Source organism: Perca fluviatilis, chromosome 13, assembly GCF_010015445.1.
Source record: "Perca fluviatilis chromosome 13, GENO_Pfluv_1.0, whole genome shotgun sequence".
Taxonomy (NCBI): domain Eukaryota; kingdom Metazoa; phylum Chordata; class Actinopteri; order Perciformes; family Percidae; genus Perca; species Perca fluviatilis.
The window spans coordinates 12,887,830-12,914,028 of NC_053124.1; the positions used below are offsets into that span (position 1 = coordinate 12,887,830).

Below are 26,199 nucleotides of genomic sequence, written 5' to 3' on the forward strand. Positions count from 1 at the left end.
ATAAAGTTTTATGAGAGGTGTGCCTGGAAAGAATCAGGAATATTTCATTCTGAAAAGCCCTCTGCAAGATCCAGCAATGGGCAAAGCCTGTTATTGTTGCTGTTCTTTATGGTGTTGTTTTATTAACAGTGGTAAACCATTGAAGTCACTATAGGTTATCTTACGTTATATTGTGTATGGACTGAACTACAGTTTTAAACAAGTACTGACGGTTTACAGTCTGATAATGCTACTGGAATAAAGTTACAATCAGGCCATTGCATAGAAGAATTATAACTTAATATCAGACATCACATGTATCACAAATACCACAATCCAAGTTAATAAAGCATTTAGTGTGAAATTGAAACTTTATACTGTAGTAGAGTATATATTTTTTTAATCAGTTGACTTTTTGTAAACTATATACAAGGCTGTGAATTATTGGTCACATTTATTTACAGCAAACACGAACACAATATACGTTTTCATACTTTAATATAAAAATAGGTATTAAGATAAAGTGTCTCTAAACATTTATCCATTATTCAATTGAATTTTATTTTGGGCTGAGTAACTGGTCATATGTAACTGCTTAATTTGATGTTAGTTGTGTTTTTGTCATCTGTAGCAAAGCTGATACCCCATTCCTCTCTCTGCTGAACAATCTGTATTAAAGTATAGTCTGGCCACCTTTTGTGAATAGATATTGTTGGTTGAATTTCTCACTCAGTTATTCACTAAAACCAGTCATTTGATAAGTGATAAGTGTCAGCACATCTTCTCAGGCAATTGCGAAAGCCCCCCTCCAAGATGTCCAGAAGCTCAAACCACCAACCGTCGGATTCAAATCTCCTCCCAAAATAAACCATTTCCTAGGTATTGTTCATTATATTTATCAGAGGCGACATTCACTTTATAGTCTGACATCATGAAAGAGCCACTGACGTCAGAAGTTTGCCGGGCGCACCATCATGGTTGTCGTGGTTGCCATCAGATTTGGACCCTTCCAATAGTACCACTTAATGCCGTTGTAGCGAACCACACTGGATGAGCTGGGGTAATAGATGCCATTCAGGTTGGATGGGCCGCAAGCCTCGAACCACCAACCTGGAAAGGGAATGATCCAAAGAGTTCAAGGAAAAAAGAAAGACAGAATTAATTAAATTAAAGCTCATGAAATGTAACGCCCAAATGTACAGCTGTAAGTCAGCAGTGACTTTATATTGGGGCAGAGGGGAAATGAAATGCACTTTGGGACATTTATAAGGGGGTGGACAGAAATGTTTAACAAGATGTGTTATGAGGAGAGACCGATTGAGACAGGGGTAGAAGTTGAGGGAAGTTGCGTACCTCCAGATGCGAGCTGGGCGCACTTGCAGGTGCAGCGGTCATTGTCTCTGTCCTTGGTGCTGAACTGGGTACCGGTGTGGGTGAGGCTGCTGGTCCGTCCAGCAGTGCCACTGAAGCCCTCGGCATGAAGGCTGGATTTTGAGAAAAAATTGGTAAAAGAGCAAAAGAATTTCAACAAAAAGCCAATATTCATTATTTAAATCTGTGTGGTGCAACTTTGCTTGTTGAGTGGTTACTGCCGGGAAACGGTTTGAACTCGTTTTTCTGAAAGCATCTAATGTTATGTTGGTAAAATTAACCGGGGCAATCATGTTTAACAAACGGGCTGATCTGTGTTTCCTTAATACCACAGGATACCAGAGTAATGAGAGAGGCAACTTATCTAACTTGGTGAGTCCAACTTTCTTTGTTTGGAGCTGCTGTGTAGGAGACAGTTTGTAGTACACTTTTAATTATGTCACTCCTTGTCTGACTTGTGAATGCCTCTGGGCATAGCTGACATTAGGATTTCATTTTGGCAAATACATAACAGTATAGATAGAAGTAGGGCAAGACCCAATGCTCTTCTCTACTACAGCTCTACCTTGTCATTTAGAGTCTTTGTAGAGCTGTGCTTTGTGCACTAATACATTTAAAAAAAAAAAATTAAAAGAATGAAGATAAATGAAAAATAATCTACAGTTCCAACTACCTGTAGACCACTGTAGGAGATCATAGCCTGTTTAGTATGTGTACAATGCTTTTTAATACAAGGTACCATCTCCCCTAGGTTTCCCTTGTTGCCAAACATCAATACAAAAACTAACCTGAAGAACTTCTCATTATTTTTCCCTCCACGCTGTGCTTTGTGAAAGAACCTAAACAGTCTGAAAGAAATCTTGGCCCAAGTTAAATTGATTCGCTCCATTATTTCATACAGCGTCCACAGCAATAGTGTGTGTGCATGTGTGTGCGTGTGTCAGTACTGGTTTGAAGAGACTTGACGAAGAGGTCAGCCCTGCTGTCTGGCCTCTCCTCTGCCCTGTCATTCTGTCTAGTTAGTACCGGACTCTCCCCTGAGTTATGTGACCCATCCTCCGTAGCCCGGGGCACGCTGTCTGTGAGAACTAAATGAAATACCCTCCTCTTGAATTTGTAAGTTCACAGGGCAGGGTAACACATCATGAGGGATAAGATAAGATAAGATATACTTTATTGTCCCTGAAGGGAAATTTGTTTTGGTCCATTCCGCAGCTTTACAAAGACAACACAAAATACAGAAAATAAGCATCTCTCAACACATACTTTCATGCAACACAAAACATGGTTTCATATACATTAGACAGGTACCTATATAGTAAGCACATTAACTCCTCCTTTCAGTGGCAGTTTTTAATTGAACAACCCTGTCGGCTGCATTCTCTGCAATAAGTGTAGCACAGCTCTTGCACAATGAGATATTGCACAAATAACATATTGCCCAACCCCAATAGCCTATGTATTGCACAAGTTAGATCTAGCAAGCAAGGGGCAGCAGGAGGGGAGTTTGAAAAGACAGTGCTTGGGAAGGGAATAATGATGGAATAGCAGAGAGGCTGGAATAATACATGCGGGGATATTTTTGTGAGACAACTTAACTTTTCTCGGCGATGTGGTGAAAATTAAAAACTATCAAATTAGACAGGATGGCAACCACAGGCTATAGGATATCCCATTGGAAAGAGTGGACTGAGCCAGCTCTTCTTATTCTGCAGCACTTTTGCATTAGCCATGACTTCCAGATGCATTAGTTCAGCTTTCCCACCAATACCACAGGCCACATGTTAATCCTTTTCAAGGTGACTGTCTTTCCATATTGTTATTGTATCCTTTAATGGCAAATATACTGTAACTTTAAAAGGAATGCTGACCATTGGTTTTACTCTTAAGAATGGCTGTTCTTGGCTACCTCAAAGAGGAAAGTGGTCTGTCATGCTGATGATTAATGTATGAATAATGGTACTGAGTTTTAGGTGAAGACCTTCATGTTGCTCACACTGGATGCAGCTGGGGAGGAGGATTGCTTTGGCTGACTAGTTGCATAGCACCACAGCTCCGGCTAGGGAGTTTTAATATAAACCCACAGACAAAACCAGCATCTCGAGCATGCTAGTAAAGCTGGTACATATTGAACTAGTTACACAGAACATGATCTCAGAGGTAGCAAGCTACAGAGGTGATTATATTCATTCAGGTGCTCCACCTCACACAGTGTAGCCTACAGCGAAATTGTGAAACATTCAGTTTCATTGCGCTAATTATGTGGAACAAACTCAGGCAAATGCAATTTGCTGCAGCATTAGGGATCTTGGAAAACATACACCCACATGTGATTATGATTCTTCATCTCTCAGAGCATCAATCACCATAAACTTCCCCAAAACAAGGGCAAATTCCTGTGAATTTATATGAAATATAAGCTGAACTATTTTAGTTACTATTTTTATTTCTGTCTGTTTTGGAGGAAACATGGCTTCAGCACACCCACACATAATCTTGTTAGTGATTGCAGGCTTGCCGAGGAGCTTGGTATGAGTTGTCAGGTCCTGGCAGGGGCAGGTATTGCTGAGCCTTCCTGTTATACTCCAGTGGAGGTGGCTCCCCTTGGGGATTTTCAGGGGCAGCGGTAGCCGCGCTGATGGGAGAAGAAAAATGGAGGCAGACGAAAGTGGCTTCGTGCCCTTCACTGAGCTCATCATTTTGAACAACATTCTTAAAAATAGTCCAGATGGTTCCTTAACTTCCGTGTTTGGGGATAAGAAAGCTTGGAGAATGAGAAAATAGGAAGCAGTTTGACCTGTTGATAACGGTTTCTATGACTAATGAAATTAAATGTTAACCGATCATTAACCGTTGACCGACAAGCAGGAAACGGAGTCTCAGTTCACCCGTCTGGGAGGCTCTGACACACTTTCTGCACTCCGTGTCCGCGGACAGCCGTAGGCTTGTACCGGTGTTGATGTTTTGTGCATTGTCGGACACATGCAGCCACTTTCCTGAAACCACTTTCGGGACTGACACAAGTCCGCAGCGGCCCGCGCCGTGTATGTCCGAGCCTGTCTCCAGCGCCTCCACCTGCAGGTTGTCAGCTGTGTGTCTGCCTGGTATTCTCTCGGACGGCCGGTTTAACTCGCCGGTCCTCATCGATATAGTTTCATGTGTCACGTAGCTCTCCACAGGCAGAAAAAAAAGAGGAGCTTAAAACCCAACTTTCTGGTTCAAAGTTAGGACTAACTAGCTAAGTTAATAATTAGCAGTTAAGAAATAGATTGTATTGCCTATTACATTTTTATCATGCAAAAGACGTTTTTTAAAACTTAAGACAAAAAAAAATCTAAAACGCAGTGTCCGTCGTCGAATCACAAAAAAATTTAATTATCGTTCATTTATCGTTATTGAGGTAAAATGTTCAATTAATTGTGATTTTGATTTTAGGTCATATCGTGCAGCCCTACCTGAGTGTTTTAGTTTAGCATTTTGTCATATATTGTGCTATCATGTAATAATGACTAAATATGCTTTGATAATTGGATGACTTAGTAAATAAAATAGTGAATTTGGACCTGAGCACTACATCGTCAGAAGCCTACCTTCAGTTATGAATTGAAATGCTATTTAATGCTGGTACCTGTAGTTGTTGTCCTCTCCGTCTGTGTAGAAGCGATCGTAATGTGAGAAAGCTTCGTTCCCCTCTCTGTCTTTTAGCTGGACGTGCAGGCTGTATTCCTGGGAGCTGGTCAGCTTGTGGATGATATCATTCCCCAGCCAGTGTTCCCCAGACGGCTCTCCAAAGCCCTGGATTAGACACAAAGACAGAGAAACAATGGAACAAGAAAATATTCTAACAAGGGGGGGGTGGAGGGGATTTTAGCAGTGACCTGCCAAGTGTTTTTGGAGTTAATATGAAAATGAACCTCAATTTAAAAAAATCACATTCATCATGTTGATGGCCTAAGACAGTCCACTGAGTCTATGAAGTGAAATACTCCACTCCCAAAGCAGGGGGCAAGTCAATTGAGACTTTAATTTTACCCTAATATCCTACCAATGCTCCTCTGTGCTTCCAACACTTACAGTAAAGTAAAAACTGGCTTTGTGGACCGATCCACTGTTTGTTTGAACTAGAGCGCTGCAAATGAACATACGTTTTCTATCATTTTTTGGCAATTGAAAACAACACTGAATGCTCACCGACGCAGAATAAACTGTGGAACAACATAGGAAATATTTTTTGAGGAGTGAAACAAAGATAAATGCTTATGAACAGGGCTCTCTAAAGGGTTTATTGACTTTAAAAATGATGAGAATTCTATGATATTGCTGGACCCAATTGTCCCCCAGTCAAGAGATGGATCAATGCTGTTTGTAGGCTCCTTCAGAGGATATCTGATATCTTTAACTTTGTCAGATGTTACTTAACAGCAGTTTGACATTATCACAATAAGTGGAAAACGACATAGCAATCATCACTAAATATGCTACTTGTACATGTAATGATTAGAATAATGAAAGAGTCATTTTAGTAATTCTATGTGGGTATGGCATTATCACTAAATGTGAACTACAGATGCATTTTTAAGTTGACTAAAATACTTATCAGTGGCACTGTTGTGGTCGGAGTACTTTCTCACAATATAAAAATAATGTATTCGTTACGGTAAATTATGTCTAATTTAATTCCTTGTATCACTTTTTTTTTCTAGTAATCATTAGGTGTACAGTTTTCACAGCAGTGTTTATTGATGGAGCCCCCCTCCCCCCCAGATAATAATGGCTATGGGAGATTTTTGTTAGACAGCACTCTCCACCACTGTCATTAAAGCATCAATTCAGTATATATTTTGGAGGAATGATGTTGATTCTTCCAGTAGATTAGAGATACATTGTACAGAGGTGGGATTCAAAGAAACTGGTATATATAAGAGAAGTGTCAATGAAATATCTCTGCACCAGGAGTCAATCTTAAATGATGTTAACAGGTTGAAGGCACAGTAATACGAACATGATTTCACCGCAGCGTTCAATGTAAACCGATACAGTGAGCCACCTGGGCGTGATGGCTTTGACAGAAATGGTTTCGCTCTATGGGAATGGATGTTGCCACCACAGGAAAATTAGAATAACAACCAATGTTCTATTCAAAGAGACTGCTTAAGAAGAGGGAGTAATGTGGCTTCTGCTATTGAGGCTCACAGAGGGCTGTGTCGTAGTTGTTGTTCAGAATGTGTATTAGGGTTGGGTACCGCTCACATTTTTACCGGTATTGGTACCTGAAATTTGCTGCCGGTATCCAAAGAGACCCTTTTGCAGTACTTTCCCTCTGTAATAGCAAAAAATTAATTTCAGTCATGAAATAATTCCAAACCTATTTGTCCTATTTACTTAGAACATTTTACACGCTAGACAAAATAAAAAAACCTCCCCACCTCCCTTTCCAGTCCCAAACCCATCCCTACAACCTATTACATAAAATAAGTATTATTTTTTATTTTTACACTGCACTGTAACTTTTATTCTTGTATTTGTATCTTATTGTATTTTAGCCTGTTTTTATTTTCCATCTCTTTCATGAATGTTCTAAATAGTTTGTTATTGCTCTTCAACGTTTTTATGTACAGAGTTTTGAATAGCCTTGTTGCTGAAATCTGCTATAGAAATATAGTTGTTTTGTGTTGCCCTACAACCTCCAGCCTGTCAGTCTGTCACCAGGGCATAGAAAAACGCTGTTGTGCGTGTCTCAGGGGAAGTGTTACGTTACCCGCACTGCACCCGCATTGTTCTTGCCGTTTTAATATATTGCAGCTGAGGATGTCTGCGTGGCGTTTTGAAAAGTGTAACCACACTTGCGACCGCTTTATCAGCATTGCCGTGACTCACTGTGACTTGAAGGCGGCGTAGTCTTTCTCCGTCTGCACCACGGCTTCGAGCGTGTGTGTCGGAGCTGAACAGTTCTCTCTGTCAGAAGAGAGGAGAGAGAAGCTCGCTCTTACGCGCTCTCAGGTACCAAAATTTGGCAACGATTGATTTAGTAATGCGAATAGGTTCTCGGTAGTACCGACATAATGGTACCCTAAAAAGTACCTATGTGTATGTTATCTGACAGTCAAAAAGCATGGAACCAATTAAGACCGATCCTATTTTCAAGGCAGAACTGTGAATAACCAAACTCTACATCATGCCGATATTAAGCATTCTTTGTTCAGTCTACCAGAAGGACATTTTCTCCTTTGTGTACATCTGAGTCCTAAGTCACTTTGTCTAGCTGTCAAACTCTCTGTTTGTTATTGGTCTTAAGTGAGAGTAAATATATAGTGAGAGCCTTGGAGCATTTATCATTTGACCAGCAAAGCCTCGGTTGCAACATTTGATCAACACTGACCATGGTTTTTGAGAATATGGAGTGTGGGCCAAGGCAGTGAAGCATTTTAGTACATACGTTATCTGCCATCTACAGGGCCCCTGTGCTCCCACGCCCCAACTGTAACCAAATATTTATCATCCACTTGTAAAAATATTGTTCTTGAAAGAGGTTTTTAAAGCTTTTGTTTTTTTTCTCTCTTTCTCACTCTTTCTGTTTGCAGTCGCGGTCCTCTCTGCATCCTATTTCCAAGCTGTGGCAATTGATTTGTTGGCGTGGGAGAAACAAATTGCTACTCCGCTCAATCCCTACCTAGCCTCACTGTGCTGTGTGTAACGTAACCCAGTCGAAAAAGGCTTGCGAGCATATGTTTTTTTTCTCTATTGCACAAACGGAATATTGATTCTATTGAAAAAACTTTCTGTCTGTCTGTGTATCTGTGTGTCTGTCTGTCTGTCTGTCTGTATATAAGCGTGTGTATATGGGTGTGTGGGAGTATGACACGGAGAGGGAAAGAGAGCAGGTGCAATAACATGGGGGGTGGTAGAGAACACGAGCGCGGCCAAAGACAACAACCGCAGGTCACCTGGGATCACAGGCTAGCCGGTATCCCACGCCTCTCCATGGCGAATAACCCGTGGATGGTTATTGGAACCTCCTGTCCAGTCCCACAATACTGATCCACACTACCTATACTCATAATGATGCCCTTTAACCCTACCTCCTCTGCAGAACTCACCATTTTGTAGTCTCTCCACCCACGATGAAAGTTAACGGAGCCGTTTCTCCGATGCTGCAGCACCGTCCATCCACCACCTCTAGTCTTCATGTCACAGAACACCTGTGGAAATAAATGCCGATTAAGAAGCTTTTATTTCTTGGGGCTGGGTCATAAAAATGAATGCATTTTGAGTACTGAACAAAATGTGTTTGAGTCAAAAAAAGTGTTGCTTGGTCTCATTCTTTGGCTTCTTTACTTGTAGTCGATCAGATATTTTCTGATTAAAAGAGGAAACTTTAAAGGAGAAATAATTCATTGTTTTTGTCACAAGCGATAAACACAACACAGACATATTATCACCTTGTAGTAACCACATTTTCCACAATAATTTTCCCACATTCACCAGATACACAGCATTCAATTGGAGCTATGTTTCAGGCCACCTGGCAAATGCAAGTCCAATATTCACTCTCCCTTGGTCTCCATGGCTATGAGGGAAATCTCTGACTCTTAAACAGCTAAATGCCCCACTGCGTGAACTAGCTTGTTCCTTACAGTACCCGACATGGCAGGGTGTCACACAATGATATGACCCAGGTGGGAAGGAAAAAACTAACATATCAGCATGTTCTCTTATCCCCTTGAGTGGGGGGGGTTGAGGAAAAGGCATCTGCGTTTTTGGTTACACACTGTTTTTTTTTTTCTTACTTACCTGCACATTTTGCCACATGTAGGATATGTTTGGGAGAACAAATAGGAGCAGATTGCGCTCATTCATTTAGTGACAGAATTTGAAATTTAGACTTATTAAGAGACTTGTTTTACATATTCAAGGTGTTTGACTGGACATACTCCAGCTTCCCTTCAGTATCGTGATGAAATAAAATGTGTGAATTTCTCCCGTGGGTGGTAAAATTAGATCCTTTTTAATTCGACTAGTGTATTCAGTGTGCATACCTCAAAGCTACAAGGTAGGACTTTGTCAGTTTTCTTTGGCACTATGTTTGAATCTCTATGAAATGCTGTCACCTCAAATTATAGATAGTGCCATAATGATTAATTACTGATGAAAAAAAATTGATTTGCTCTGCTGGTTGCTTGGATATGGTCCACCATGTGAACTATACCCTCTCAAGAGTTGGACGGTACAGATGCTGGTTTTGCGGACAGCATCCCAAGGGGTCTCTCTATTTCGACAACTCAACTGGCTATTTTCTGCGTTAATGAAATGAGAGTTTCCAGCACTTTCCCAGAATAGGAAAGCTAAATGAAGGTCAAAAGGCACTCAGGTCTTTTACCTCTGAAAACAGAGTAGACTGGCAATATACTGCGATAACTCTCTAGCACATTAGCCAATGTTCTGGCCTTAAAGTCCTCACACAGATACATAATATACAATACAAACACAGGATCTTGAAATTGATTAATGTAAGTCATTTCCCAAATGTGGTCGTTATTCTGATTTAGACCAGGTCCATAATAAATACTCCAAATCCACCTGTAAGCCAGCAAGAAGTTAGTAAGGGCCAAGCCATTCGAATAAAATGCAAGAATTCAGAGTATTTAACCGTTTTTATGATTTAAAAAAAAAAGATTTTGCTTCAGGGGACACAATATGTGCTTAATGTTATGAGCCCTGTGCGTATGTAGTTCTCCAAAGTATGCACAACAGAATTATGAAAATAAAAAAATAAAATAAAGCTGATCCAAAAAAAATATTTGGTCTGTAAACACCATTATTATTAACAGCCTTGGTGATTAAAAATTACATAGATGGTTAATAATAAGTCTCTTATAGCCAAATCTGTATTCCACACGTGTATGCTTTTTGTCTCTGGTCCAACTGAGAAAGCCCGCTCTCTGCTTTAAAAAATAGGGCAATTTGTATCTGCCCCACTTTTACGCAGCCACCCAGATTGCCACATTGGAATTAGATGGCATAGATTGAAAGCAGCAATGATTTGGGAAGTACACACTCGCATCAGTGGAAACGTACATTGGCCCCAGTTGGCAGGAAACACATGGCACCAGTGCCTAACACCTGGCTGCCTTGCCCACAGGAAATAAAGAGGAAGAACGGGGGAAAACAGAGGCGGTAGGAGATGGTGCCAACCAGCAAACTAGACTGAAAGTAATGAATAGGAAAAAAACTGTCTATCTTTCTTTTTCTGTGGTAAGCTCTGAGAGTGAAGATCCCAGCCACAGCTAGCTGTGATTTAAAGAAAGGATAGCCTGCTGGTGGATGTCATGGTTGAGTTAGCAAGAGTCAGCTGTACTTCAGGTCAGCGGAGGTACCTACTAAGCTTTTCTGACTTTGCATTCAGCAGCGCACACTCACCGTGAACCCTGCAGGGCATAATGCTCCTGTTGCTTATTACTTTAGCTCTACGTAACCCAGCATGGCATTTCCATCAAACTCTATGCAAAAAGCCCCTGAAAATTACCATGACATCACACTTGTTTGTCCAGTGTTTATGCGATCCAAAAGGTAATGATGGGCTATCTGAATGTCATTATGTAGTTTTTGTGAGCCAAAAGAAATGATCCCAGTGCTAAATATTGAATGTCACAGTCCGTTGGGTGATATTTACAAGAAAAGGCCAATGACCTTTAAAACCGTACTACCTTGACAGTCTGCGTGGAGTTAGGGAGGCGTATGCTATATATTCCACTCGCTGTCACTCCAGATCGCAGGATGTCCGCGCAGTCCCTGAAACTAAGCAACTCCTCCTTGGGCATATTGGAGATATCTGGAAAAAAAACATGCAGGCATTTTATTTACAGATGGCAACCTTATGGGCCTTGCACACAAATCCCAACCACATTTGTGAGTTCTCTTGTAATGTTAAGCTCTGGCTTAGGCCTGCAACGTTTGCGGTGCAGACATGTGTGTAGTGTGCCTGGGATTTGAATTACAAGCTGTTCTAGGTGATATTTATACTTTTTTTGCCTGAATCACAAATCCCATGCTCATTAATTGAAACATTGTAGATCCCTTTTTTTCCCCAAAATTAAATTCTGTTTTTTATTAATGCTATTTATCAGTCTTTTTTGCACTAAGGAAGTAATAAATCATAGGAATGTAATATTTAATTGTGTGCCAAATACTGCCGAGTGAGTGCTCTGTCCTCTGTTTCATATTAAGTATTAGGCTATTTGGTAATCTCTGTTCTACTTATAGAACATGTTTCTTATGTAAATCTATATATTTTGTTTAAAATAACTGATGTTGGTAGTACAGTTTGCTCATTCAAAGACAGTAAAGCCCTCAGCCTTTACCATTGCAGTGGTTGACCAACGCCAGCAGCTGCTGAACGGTGTCTGTGAGCGCGGCCTGCTGTCTCTGTAGTGAGGTGCTGTTAAGCGTGGAGCTTCCCAGTTCACCCTGGAACTGACTGACCAGTCGACTCTGCCTCTCCAGAAGCTCTTGAAGCTGCTGCTTTTCGCTCTGCAATCCCTGCAGCTCCCTCCCATACCGAGCCTCCAGCGCTAATAGCCTCTGTTCCAGAAAACTACAAAAGATAAAAAAGCAAAACATCATTGAGTGTAGTTGTGACTTATTTTCCTTAAAAAAAAAAAAAAAAAAAAACATCTTTACAGTGCTTTGGAGAAAAGTAAAAATCAGAAGAATATAAAATGATATCAAGTTTTAAGATGCATCTCAAATGGTATGGGTGGAGTAAGATATATGAAAGTGGGTGCGGGTGGAGAATCCATCCATTTAGCATTAACCTCTCAGCAGAGCTTGCACATTCACATGATGACGACTAATAGACATCAGTCTCATAGGGCTAACATCATATCAACACCTGTACTGCAGCAGCATTCACAGATGGGCCTGCATGCTAAGTATGTCGATCATAGCCAAGAGGCAGGTGTGTGTGTGTGTGTGTGTGTGTGTGTGTGTGAGAGAGAAGAGAGAGAGAGTGTGTGTGACCCACCTCCAAATGAAGATCATAAATCCCTGCAGTCTGATCTTTATGGCTTTGACTAACGACTGTGCAGCAGTTATTTATTGAAACAATCCAGCCACACAGATTGAACAAGCTACTTTTCAGCCCTGTGCACACGCAGCCGCTGCACCAAACGTGTATCCTCAATCTCCCGCTTTAGGCAGCGGCTCAGTATGTGCCCTAGAAGAAAGGCTGGATCAATCCAAATCATTTCTAACATCACTACCATTTCATATTTGCTCTGTGGGGGAACACTCAAAAAAAGTGGAAAAGCAAGCTAACAAGTTGTTTTCCATTATGTGTATTTTACTTTGAGGAACAGTCAAAGTGAAAAGTGCGGCAGTAAACCAGCACAGCAATGTTTAAACTGTTAGAGCGTTTGACAGGATAAACATGGCATTTTGGATCACATTGCATCCTGGGCAATTAAACTGTTATGCTTATGATCTTGTGCTATTTATTATTATTATTGTAATGTATATTGCTATTAGACTGCTCTCACCCTCTCTCCGCAAAATGCTGCACTTCCTGCCAATAGTATTTTACATCTAATACCTATGAAAACAAACAGGTCTCTCTGCTCTTTTAAGTTGGCAGCAGTTCAAAAACTGGCTCCATGCCCTCAAAGATCAGCAGCAGTAGCCCCCTACAACCAACACAGTTTATTCCAGAGCTGCCTGGCTACTATGACCTTTCTAATGTTATGCGTCCCGTCATGGTGTTTACCCTTATGAAGATGTATTCATTTATTTACATGTCAGAGCCATGTCACAGACATGAAGGACGAGGGCCAAAAGGGCAGAGCAGCGGCCAAGCAGGGCCTGATGTGTAACAGGTGTTAGAGCTGGGGCACTGTGTTCTCCCGGTCACACTTGGTACAGATGGATGGAATGATAAACAATCGGATACAAAGAGAAAAAACACCTGCTCCCTTTCACACCGCCCAGCACCCTGTCCTTAACCTCTGCTGGCCCTAGTTTGACCATGCGTTCCTAGAGAGAAGAATGGGAAACCCCTCCTAACACGCACTGCCCATTCACTGGCTAACACACACACATACTTACACAATGCACATTATATTGTCGTTAAGTGCCCTGTTTTTCAAGCACTTTTTCATACATCTGCATGTATTTGAAGGCCTTTAAAGTATGCCACCTGATTGTCAAATAGCTTTTTCCTGAGAAAACATTCTTTGGTGCTCAGGAAGAGATGTGTGTTATGTTTCCTACAGCTCACTTGGAATCACAAAAGAAAAAGCTGCTGAGTGAGTAAAGAAAATAGAGCCACCTACAGTAATCAAAGCCTTGACATAAACATGACATTGTTGTAAGCACAGTTGTTGAATGATGTTCTTGGTAATAATGAGAAGTGAGAAGCAATAGTACCCGCAGAAATGACTACATTACATGAGCTTGAGATGAAATGAGATATACAATATTAATGATTTACCACTTAAAGTAACAGTGGATCTGAAAATGAAGTGCCTATACACAGTAAAAACCTAACACCAAACTCACCCTGGAAGTCCTGCAGTGCCTAAAAATGCCCTTGCCTGATAATCTTTTGAAGGGTGAGTGCGCTCACCTGTTTTTATCACTGAGGCGTGAGATCTCCTGAGTCTGCAGGAGAATATGTTTCTCCAGCCGGTTAGTGAAGAGCGTGTACTCGAGCAGCTGGATCTCCAGGCGACTCGTCTGGTTTAACACCTATAGATCGATGAAAACAGAAGAATAAATATCACAGTATGTGCAGTGATGAAGAATAGATGGGAGTAGACTTGTAAAGGTTGGGAAAATCAAGGTAAGCTTAGAAAATTTGGGAAATTCTAATGTTTTGCACAATGTCAATATAAAAATTGTGCATTTGGGGGTGAAATGCACAAAAAACAATATTAGTTCTTATGGTATGTTTGGTTAAAAGTAAGACCATTTAATTGAATTTTTAGCTAGCTGTTACCATGTGGGATATAGCTTGACTGAGCATGCGAACTGAGGACTAATCTATTTTAATAAATTTGTTATTATTCATTTTTATAAATTAGTTGTTCACTTTAAACCCTGTTTGCACACAGCCAACATTGTCAGATCAAATGTTCAAAGTACCTTTCTCCATTAGTTTACTTGCTAGCAAGCTAACTTACCACATGGCACATTTCACAATGTATGTATTTGACAAACTAATGGATTTATTTGGCAAATGAATGTCTGCTTATGATATGGTAGAAGGTTTGTTTCTATCTGCATGGTATATACAGCCTCAGCAATTATCCCCTGTATTTCCATATAATTCCCATGAATTCTTGTTTATTCCCATTGAAAGTTTCCACCTTGAATATTTACAGAATTTTGCAACCCTTGATGGGAGTGCTGAGGGGTACTAATGAAAACATTGATGGGGGGGGCTGCCCACCAGCTGCCCACCAGCTGAATTCTTATAAAGCACCCTTGGGCATAAACAATGTCGCACATCACAAGGCTCATAATGCTCATTATTTGATCTTAAAATGAAAACTTGAGCAATAATTATCTCACATGCACCTGTGACATGTTTTGAAGTTTCAGATGAAACAAAAACTTGAACAAAGCAGCTCAGATATTTGTACAGGTTGCTTTTTCATATTGACTTTGATAAGAGGAAAAGAAAGCATGAGGACCAAAACAGCCCAATCTGTAATAACAGCTCTGTGGCATGATTGAAGACCCATCTGTGTTGTGCTACTGAGCTTTATGTTTTAATTGGCTTGTTGTCAAACGCCGAGCTCAACTCATTGTGTCAATCAAAGCCTGTAGAACCAAATACCAGCTGTTTTAAAGCGGTTGCCGCCACCTTTGGGCATGGCTTCTCAGCGGGTTACATCTGATTTACATTTAATAAGCTATTCGCCAAGTGTTTCGCAAGTGACATCAGTTGTTTTTGCATGGTTGTGACCACAGTTGTTAATTTGGATTGGCTGCAAACAAGTTGTCTCAGTCTCACTCAAATGCTTCCTGATGGGCTTACCTGGGTCTCAACGTCTGTCAGTTTGCGAGTCTGTTCCGCTGATTGGCTGAGGAGGTTGGTTCCCATTTCCAGCATGGCAGCTGTCTGGGTGTGTACCGCAGTTCTTTTCATTTCCTCCATCCCAGAACGCACATTCTCCTGGATGAAGTGCTCCAGCTGTACAGAAAACAAGCTGACTTTTAGAAAATGATCCAGCATGTCAGATTCCCTAGTTTAAATCTGGTGATAATCATATTTTAGGAGGTAATATATTTACTGACAGCTTGATGCACCGTGAAAGTTGCGACATTGGGTGATCTGTCTTTTTCACCTCCGTCTTTTCAGGTACTGTGATGGAGTCATGGAATATAGTATCTCTAGGACACTTTCAGTGTCTCGCCACTAGGGTTGGGTACCGAAACGCGGTCCCTATAGGGCACCTCATTTCGGTGCCTGACTATTTTGTTTTTCAGAAGCATTGCTGCATGGGACGCTATATTACCGTTAGCTAGTAGCTGGATTGAACACAATGGTTAAAATGCTGACAGCTTACGTTACGCAGTGTAAAGTGTGACTGTATTTCCCTGTAGAGGATTCCAACACCGGGACGTAACAGTCTGACTGCAGCTGCCATTGTCGGAAAAACAACACACAGACGGTGCGCTCACTTGAAACTCGCCAGCCTTGTGGTGCATTTTAAGTTATTGCAAAATACCCTTTTCCTATCTGGTGCTTGTTTTTGTTGTTTACCAGCAATTTACTGGTGAAATAAGTCATTGTTATAAGTTATTGTTATAAGTTATTAAACATTTAATTTGGACCATATGGCCTTAGCAATAAACAAGCAGTTCTTTAATGTCGCCAATTGTTTTTTTGTGCTCCTTTTTATATTTTATATTATATACATTATAAATATATTATATTTCGGTTCAGGCACTGTTTAGGCACCTGTTTAGGCATACTTTTAAAAGTATCGATTTTGCACCGGTTTCGGAAAATGATATTCGTGTGCAGGACTTCAGGCATAGTTGCCTACTCTGTAATCAATCACAAGGTCAGAGACAGAAGCATCATATGTTGCAGAGTGAGTAAAAATAGCATGGCATCCATCTTGCTCCAATAAATAGATTTTCTTATTAATATGTTCGGTTTGAGCGAAACGGCATCTGCAAGACAAATTTGGCTTTCCCTGCCGTGAATTTTGTTTGACGTTTAACGGGCAATGGCCTGTGCCTTGCAATAAAGCAAAGTAGAATATCGAACCGTAGAACATTAATATTTATGACTTTTGTGGCGAGAAAAGATCAGAGTTTACTCGTTAAACCACATGACTGGAAAATGAAGTCTCCAAGGAAAAAAACCATTCAAAAGTATCTAGCTAATGATTGTCTATTCACAAAAATCGAAGAGAACTGAAATGAGACTACGATTGTTTTTCTTTCAGTACGAATGGCCATCTCAGAGAGGAATGGGATTATGATAATACATTCCCACAGGAGAGGGCTTTCCTATCTTTTATGCAGTATAAAAAAATACTGATCCAAGTGGGCAAATAGAGATGAATCTGCAATTAAATTGTTTGCCTGCTAGTAATATTTCTGTCATTGTCTCTCACTTCCTCTTGATCCATCTCACTCCCTCTTTCTTTCAAACTCTCCCACTTCCTCCCTCTTGCTCTGTAAATCCATCTCTCACAGTTTCCTTCTTAAGCACAAGTGAGACAGCAGAAATAATCCCCTCATAACGAAGGTTATGAAGAGATTACCAAGCGAATCAAAGCCAACTCCAAAGGAAGAACCAAAGATCCTTGCATCATAATCAGCTTTATGTATTGAAGCTGCTATCAGCCGCCTGTCCAAAGTGTTCCTATTACAGCCTTCTGTGATAGAGCTCAATCCAGAGGTCTTGATCCACTCCATCTCCCACTGCCAATTGCATTAATTGCAGCTCTGTCACACGCTGCACTATGCAGCCAGATAAATCACATTTGGGAGGCATAATTCCATCTTATTGTGCCTAAGAGGGAGTAGTGATCAGTGTGGAGAAAATCATGGGAGTTGTTTCACTTCATATCTTAATTGCCGAGGCAATAGACACATTTGTTCTCCGTTACAATTACAGAGGAGAGGGAAAACATGCACGGTGTTGTGGAAAATAATAATCAGGATGGCAATTATTGTGAAGAACAGGAATGAACATTTTTCCATGACAATGCAGACTTGATTGATGTCATTGTAACACCATGTAAACCCACTTTGCACCACAGTTAATGCATTATTGGCCTCAAGAGTCACAAAAATGATAAGAAAACATTCTCTCACTTCTCATGGTGTCCAATCATGCAGATAGCTTTGGTTTTAGTTGGATAACAGCCTCCACCCCAATACAATGTACAAGAATGAAATTTTGGTTTTGGTGCCCACAGCATTTTATAATGACATTTACAAAAAATAAAAGCAACCTCTCTTTCCAGAAACAACCTCCCCGTTACTATGGGTAATGCACAGATCTCACAGTGGATAGTTTTCATTGGAACTACTTTCTGTTGAAGAATTTGTCCCCATGAAAATGGTTGACGACGTGTTCTGGATTGAGACAATGCAGATTTGCTAATGTTATATGCTAACACGGGAAACAAAGATTAACATGTAAAAGTTATACCTGCTAAACATGAGCATGTTCGCATTGTCATTGGAAACATGTTAGCATGTGGTCGTTAGCATTTAGTCTTACAGAGCCGCTAGCATGGCATGTAGACTCTCGTTTAAATGTACTTTTTCCAATGCTGTAAGTGCCACAAATAAAGTTCCATTCACCCCTGTCATATTAGATGCATATCTCACGAAACCTTGGCCAGATGAAACCAAAACTATCTCATGCCTAAATAACACGATAGGTAAGTAAGAAAATAATTTAAAATTTAAAAAAAAGTGTAATTTGGATGAGCTGACTCTTCAAGATGTTCTTAAGTCGAAGGCCATAATAAGAGAATGTTGAAAATGGAGAAAAGGGGTGTGTGTTTAGGGAAATAAAAGACAATGGAGACCAATGGATAGTGTGAGTAATGTGGGTGACTTACTTAATGAAATATTACTGGGCCGAGAAATCGGGTCACCTAAGGGTAGCCTAGCCACCTTGATCTCAATGCAATATTTCTGCATTAGCATAATCCGCACAGGCTCTTAAAAGCACTAACAAAAGCACGCTCACGTCCCTTTTGCCAATCCCTCAGGGCAGAGTCAGAGTCAGAATGACTAGATGGAGGGGCTACACTGGGGGTTAGATCACAAGAAAACAAACACTAGTTTCTTCTTGGAATCACCAAAGAAGGAATTTGGAACATTAATAGAGTCCTGTTGCACTCGTCCACTTGAAGATTTGTCTGCGGAACATGCTGGATTAGTGTGTGTGCTCCTGAGTTTGTGTGTGTGTGTGTGGGTGGGTAGGTGGATGGGTGTTTTCTTTCAAGGGGTTTCAGTTGAAGGCTCACAGTAAGGGTCATATTATCCTAGGGGAGCTTTGAGGGAAATCGTACAAAGTTTAACAGACACACAGTTGCCTCAAGCTCTTCCACATGCATATCACCAATTTCTCTCCAAACGTATGCAGATAGGCTTAATGAGCTCCACAAGGTGCTGAAAAGGCTTTGCCATCTGGGGGTCAAAGGTCAGTATAACCTTATGCATATCTAAAAGAGGATCTCTGGGCTCGTGCTGTGGTTATGAGGAAATCCCACCTACAGTGCAATCATTTAAGGCATCACTATGGCCTGGTGGGGGTAACATGTTGAAAGGTTGGATCTTTGTGTTCATTCCAGACATTATGTGGAGGACTTTTGGCAACAGAGCAAGATATGTCTCAGCAGAGCTTTTTCTGAAGATGGGGGGACGGGGGGGGGATTTAAACGGCATCTCCTTAATGGCCACTCATATCACAGCTCTGGTGGAGAGGGAGTGAAAGAGCGAGACTACATGCTGCACATAATGTGCCCAAGATGAGTGCTATATGTCATGCTTTCCAGACTGTATTCATTAATAACATAGTGTACGCATGAGCAAAAGTGTGTGCACTGTCTCACTATCTCTTCCTCACACTGTCTCTCAAACACACATGCAGTGGTGCCTCATGGGATGCTTCCCCTGGAAGCTAGGTCTCCAGTTCACAGACTGAGCATCAGACAAAGTGTGCACATGGGAATTGTGTGTGTGTGTGTGTGTGTGTGTGTGTGTGTGTGTGTGTGTGTGTGTGTGTGTGTGTGTGTGTGTGTGTGTGTGTGTGTGTGTGTGTGTGTGTGTGCGTGCGCGTGTATTTTCATATGTGTTCACGGGTGCGTGTCGAGAGAGCATCAGCAAGATGGACAAAGAGCTTGAGATCTGGTGGTGGACAAGTCAAGGTGTGAGATGGGACACATTCATTATTCCGGAGGTGCAGAATGGTGCAGATAGAAGTGAAGTAGATGGATAGAGAGGAGCGGAGTGTCAAAAGAAAATGGAGGCTAGGGAAAGAGAAGGACGGAAAAACAATCTTATGTTGAATGAGAGCGGGGAGTGACAGAAGCACTGGAAGAGCTTTGGCATTCATAATACCCCATTTTCAAATCCTGAAATATAATCAACATGTTTGCTCTCAGCCAGCCAACCTAAACACTCGACCCAAACCCTTATAATCGGCCCGAGGATTAGTGTGTGTGCCATAAATATTCTGTGAGTGATGCAGACAAGAATAGAGAGACGGGTGGAGAGGGGTGGCGTGTCAGTCAGTCCGTCCTAGACAATGGCCCATCACTGATTCAGTGCCCTGATGACCTTAGCAATGAAAACACTATTGTGAAGCCACTTTTAATCGCATCATTTCATTTTAGTCAGTCATAATCCAAGTAAATGGAACTGCATAGGCCAACGGCCATGCTGAAATGTGTCTCCAGCAGATAAACACATTTTTTCCACTGAGGAACATGCTATACTATATTTTATGTCAGCTGAGTTTGGTACACAAAGTTTTCAGCCGGCTTTGGCTTAAAAACGGGATAAAACAGGAGTTAAGAGTGAAGTTTCTGAGTACTTGTTGCCTTTGTGGGGGACAAAACTAATTTAGAAGGTTTATCTATGTATGACATATTTGGCACTGTCTGATATTAGCAAACTTATTTCATATTGTCTTTCTCCTCTCGCATGCAACTGGGAGTTCTAGCACCCCAGAGGTCTTAAATACACACTCATACACCAGGCGTTGGAGCCAGATATGCATACAGCAAGCATCCAGGAAATCCATGCTAAGCTCTGAACTTATCAATGGTGAAGGCTTGTCAACAGATGTTATCAGATGTTGTACAGACACTGTACAACATCCCCCCCCCCCCCATTACTTTGTTTGACGGTCTGTAGGCTAAATTGTGACGTGAAAAGGAGGAAAGAAGATAGTGTGACTGCAAAGAGCTAGAGCAATAATGGTTAGATGACAGAGGAGAAAGTGGTTGTTTTTCGTCAACCTTACCTTTTGCAGCCACTGGGTGTTATTCTCCATGGCACTCTCTAGATTTTCCAGCTTCCTCTCCTGCCAGAAAGACCTCTCCTTCTGGGCCTTACTCGTTTTGGATTGGCCTGTATCAGGCTCTGCCTCAGGCGGGGAGTCCCTCTGGAGGGTGTTGGTGACCTGGAAGTCCTGTAAGGGGTGGCAGTGCTCCACCTCGGGGAGAATGAAGGTGTAGCTGCAGGGGCCGTGCTGCACGTGGTGCTGTTGGCGTTCTGAGCCGGTCACGGTGGCCAGCCGGGAGGCCAGGTAGGCAAGGGTCAGGACCAGCAGGCGGCCCATGTCAGAGGAGAGGGAAAGGGGAGGGTGGGAGGGGAAGGAGGAGGTTGCTTCTCCTGGCAGAGCAGAGATGTGAGTCAGGTGAGTTGCCCCTTTGGTCCTCTATATCTGCTATGTCTTTTCTGTGACTTGTTAAAGTGTCCCTCAAGACTTTGACTCTGTCTTCCTACTGTCTTCTCAGTCCAACTCCCGCTGCTCCTGTCTCAGTTTTATCACTTTCTCTTATGCTCTTTTGGCCGGTCCTCGTCTTTGCTGTTGCATCCAGAAGTCTTGTGTTTCCCAGTTTCTGCTCCCACTGGTCCTCGTGAAGGCGGAAAGAAAACACACACAGGAAAAAGGGATTGCCTCCTATTGTAACTCTCAACACTTTAGTCCAGGAAACCAACAGCAGACTTCCCTCTCACCATTTATCTCTCTTTTGAAAAGTTGCCTTCCTCAATCCTCACTGCCTTCTCTTCAAGCTGCTTGAGTCCACGCGTTGGTCTGGAGGAGAGGGGAGAGGAGGGGGTGGAGTGGAGAGTGGCCCGCTTCAGGATGTTGGCTGAAGTGGTAAAGCTCTTAAAGTAAAGAGAGAGAGTGGCGTACCTCTCCACTCACACACATGCACCTCCTTAGCACATAATCACTCAACCACCCTTCCCCTTTTTCACTTTCTCCCTCCCTCTGATGGTACTTCTGTTCGTAGGTTAGAAGAGGAAGCTACAAAAATACACAGCTCACCACAAGAGCAAGACCTAGAAACTGTCTCTGACAACTTTTTGCCCCCTCCCACTCCCTTTTTTTAACTCTGTATCTCCTATACCTGCTTCATTGGCGTGACCCTTATTACCATTATTTTTTTTTTAAGTAGAAGTAAAATAATAAAAGTGAAAAAGACCACAAATGTTTTATGATAAATATTTTAAACTTTAAGGTTCACTTACTAGCTTTTTCCAGAGCTTTCGACTGTACCGTTCAGAAGAAGCTGTGAGATATGGAAAAAAAGCTCTGGAAAAAGCTTGTAAGTGAATCCTCACTATATACTATACAATAAACTATATAAACTATACTACAGTATACAACTACATAGTATACTACAATGAAAAAAGCAATTGTTACAAGTAAGTCATTAAAAATACAATGATTAAACTAGATAGTTTAGCAAGGAGTTTAAAATTGCAATATAATAGCAACGGTGAGAACCATTGAAGGAAAGAAATGACAAAAATAAAAATAGTGGGGCAGATTTTGAAGGAGGGTGTTGTTTTGCTGGTTTTCCCACAGGCTCTAACATGCCCTGACATATTTTCTGCTTTCATGGCAATGTCAGTTTTTCCCAAAGTAGATATTGAATTTTGTTTCAGTCTGAGACTGTGTCGAATTGTTAGTATTGGAGTTTTATTCTGGTAAAAAACTTCTTTGTTTACACCGGCTGCAGTGTAGCAGCAACCTCTGTTGCTCTTTCTTTACCTCTTGTTGTTGGCTGAACTAACACTGTCTGTTTTCTCTAGTCTGCCAGGTTTGTCTGTGTCCCCCTCTCAGTCTGTATTTAATGTAGTTATTTTAGTTAAAGTCAAACTGACATTTGAATTCCCATCATTTTTTGTGGAAGGAAATAGTGATACTGCAGCTATTGTATATCTTCTATATCTTCTATTTTTTAAGAGAAGAAAATGGACATGTTTGTCTTCTAAGCTTCAAGACTCTGGGTTTCCCACGGCATAGTTCAGACTGACATCTGAGGGTTGTGGTTCACTGCTAAATGGAGCATGCCAAACATTTCCCCCCTTTATTCATTAAGCCTATATACAGTAGTTATATATAGTTGGCTTTAAACTGTTAAACCATCTCTTTAAAACATTCAGCATTTGCAAGGAACCAGCTAGCAAAGTGGGCTAACTAACGTCCAGCCGGAAAGTTGACTAGCCTAGCTTGCTAATGTTAGCACTAATTCTCACTTGACGTTAATTTTTGTTTGTTATTTGCAACACCTGGTTGCTGTTGTAGATGTCCAGATAGATGGTTCAGCCTGTTAGAGGAGATGAGCCTCAAGTCCAGCTGGATTAGCTATACAATGGTAAGTGGTGTTCAGTGCATTTCAAGTGTTTATAGAATCACAATGCTCTTTTTTTAGACACCAATCAAAAGTAGACGTTGGCCTAATACAACTTGGCATCCACTGTTTTATCTGTTTCTCTCTGTTCTCTGTCGGCCGATCCTGCCTCGTTATCACTTTCCATTTCCTCCATCTAGAACCAACCCATCTAAACCATTATGGTGTCATTTATATCACATTATTTTCTCATGCTTCATAAATTCCCTCCCGGCCTCGTCTCCTGCTGTGCTATACAAGATTCAATCCACACTACAACACAGATGTGTCTACTTAATCAAAGTCTGAATGGACGTAGTCACAGCAGGCCACCAAACTCACTTTCAATACATCCTACTTATTTTCAATACTATCCTGTGACAGTGATCAAGAACCACTGACTCAAACAAGCAAAATAAAAACCCTCCAAAGGTAACAAAAGAGGAAGTCGCCCTGTCACACATCCGACGTGAAAGCTGTTTGTTTTCTTCCTGTGATCAATACTCCCAAAGAGGAACAAGCCACTATTAGACATTCAAATTCAACATGTTCTCTCTTTCTCAGTCCTTGTTGCTTTTTCCATGTTAATATTGCATTAGGAGACAAGTGTAAAGTATGAAAGTCTAATCTTGCGTATACTTTTCATGCACTGTAGAGTCTTAGCCCTTATCTCTGATAGGCATTCCACACTGCCACTGTTGTGTGGACACTTAATGACCCAGCAGCTTTAGAGCCCAGTGTGTGGCCTCATCACTCAGCATGCCAGTGACTTGGATCTATAGCGATATGCATCAATTCATATCACTGCATGCACTGTATTCACAGCACTTGCCTTGCAAACACAGCACGATTGATTGATTTTCACTAATAATAAATGAACTTCATTGCATAGATGATGGTGCTGATTTCACAAGCAGAGCCATCAGTGTGTGACGTTCTTCTGTGGAAAAGTAGGAAAAAAAAGAATGTTTTACTTCAGCCTCAAGTGTTCTTGTTTTATTCTATACAGTGTCTCTCTGTAGACATTTGTCAGTCAGATATCAAATTGACTTGTATGTGGGTTAAATGAACTGCCTTCCAACCGCTATCGTATCTATTCTTGCCATGGGTAATAACCAGATGTCTACGTCCAGTGCAGTCCCACAGTTGCGAAATTCTGTAAACTTTAATATGAGCACACAGGGTAATTGAAAAAAAGGTTTTCCCACTGAGATGATTTATGCACAAAGACTTGCTGCTATATATACGTATGTGTAAAACATATTTACATGTGAGACTTGTCCGAGGTGAAATGAAAGATGGATACAGCAAGTGTATTGGGTAACAGGACGCAACAGAGTATTGATCTCGTGCAAACGCACTGACTGTAATACCTAGAGGGAGACCACTGAATGTTGTTCCCCTTGTGGCCTGTTTCTGCAGAATAAAAATAGCACATTCACATTTTATTGCACTTAGTTTTTCATATAAAGACAGCCCGAAAGGGAAGATGGGATTATATCTTTTTGGCAGAGGCTGGGACCGAGCAGACATAAACCAAGTGGCAGTCTAAGCAAGTCATGCTGGAGAGCGATGTATCGATATGGGTATTTATGGAGATGGCTTGTACAATCAAACTGCCTCAGGTCTTTTGTGTGTCCAGAAATACATTATGTATCATCGGACTGTTTCCAGAGTTGGGAGTAAATATTTATTTTTAACCGCGTCTGCTTTCAGTTACGCAGCTGGATATAAGCAAAAGTGAAAAGTAGTCTTTGTTGGGTGCAGAGAGCAGCTTGACTGGTGTCCAGTATTCTTTTTTAAAACAAATGTCTGCTCATGAACCAGGCCTACGTCCCATTCTAAAACACTCCGTACAGTATCTTACATAATATATATCCATGCATGTACTGTAAGCTGTGGGATACATGTGGAACAAACACTTAAACAGGCTCTCTTCTCTTTCTCACATATTTCATATATACATTCCATGCATATCTTTAGCCATGCTAAACCCCTTTGGTCCAGACTGAAATATCTCAACTTCTACTGTACAATGGATTGACACAAAATTTTGTACAGACATTCATGAGTCCCAGATGATGAATCCTACTGACGTTGGTGATCCTTTGTCTTCCTCTTGCGCCATCATGAAGTTTTGTTGCCAATGTCTTTACAACTATTGTATGGCTTGCCATAACATCCATGTCCCCCCTCAGGATGAATTCTTATTAATTAATAATTTTGGTGACCCCTTAACTTCTCATCGGGTCAACCTTTTCTATTTGCCTTATTGTTTGGTTTGTGACCAAATACCTGCAAAGCTAATGACATTCCCATGAGCCTCAGTTGTAGTTTGTGTTTAGTGGTAGTCTATGTTGACGACGTTTCATTTACGGGATCGTTCCATCGCCGCCGGAGGTTCGGCCGGATGTCCCTCATTTTCGACCGAATGTCCTTCACCTTCCTCTTTCTTTGTGTTGGCATTCTAAACTTCGGTAGATTTATGAGGACTATGGTTAACTGCTCCCCAGAACTCTGCAGGGTAAATCCAGACAGCTAGCTAGACTATCTGTCCAATCTGAGTTTTCTGTTGCACGACTAAACGTTTGAATGGACAAACATTCCACCAAAACAAGTTCCTTCCCGAGGCTATTTTGCAGCGGAACCATTGCGCCGCCCGGCGCTCAGCGCCGCCAAAGACGATTGTGATTGGTTTAAAGACATGCCATTAAACCCAGAGCATGTTTTTCTCCCATCCCGGAATGCTGTGTGGACTAGCCAGACCCTCCTCAGCAGCGCTGTGGAGGAAGGTTTGGCAATGCGAGACTAGTTAATTGGTAACTAGCATGCTAACACTCTAAGATGGTGAACATAGTTAACATTGTACTGGCTAAACATCAGCATGTCGGTATTATTTTTTTAACATGTTAGCATGCTAATGTTTGCATTGAGCTCAAGGCACTGCTGTGCTGACGTA

General features: G+C 41.3%; 1 protein-coding gene across 1 annotated transcript; it reads right to left on the bottom strand.

Moving 5' to 3' along the window:
- Nucleotides 1–362: 362 nt before the first annotated feature.
- Nucleotides 363–21,863, bottom strand: angpt2b (angiopoietin 2b). The gene is made up of 9 exons (XM_039820430.1): nt 20,855–21,863; nt 15,383–15,538; nt 13,967–14,088; nt 11,709–11,941; nt 11,055–11,179; nt 8,448–8,549; nt 4,979–5,145; nt 1,333–1,463; nt 363–1,089 (listed from the first exon to the last, which is right to left on the bottom strand). Exons 1-9 carry the CDS (start codon nt 21,170–21,172, stop codon nt 929–931), a joined length of 1,515 nt encoding a protein of 504 aa, XP_039676364.1. The 5' UTR covers nt 21,173–21,863; the 3' UTR covers nt 363–928.
- Nucleotides 21,864–26,199: the final 4,336 nt, after the last annotated feature.

Excerpts from the sequence above, each read along its gene's own strand:
- angpt2b (XM_039820430.1), bottom strand. The coding sequence starts at position 21,172 with ATGGGCCGCCTGCTGGTCCTGACCCTTGCCTACCTGGCCTCCCGGCTG. Across the intron at positions 11,942-13,966 it reads CGCCTCAGTGATAAAAACAG|TTTTCTGGAACAGAGGCTAT; the intron begins GTGAGCGCACTC and ends TATCTTTTGTAG. Across the intron at positions 8,550-11,054 it reads ACTCCACGCAGACTGTCAAG|GTGTTCTGTGACATGAAGAC; the intron begins GTAGTACGGTTT and ends TTATTTCCACAG.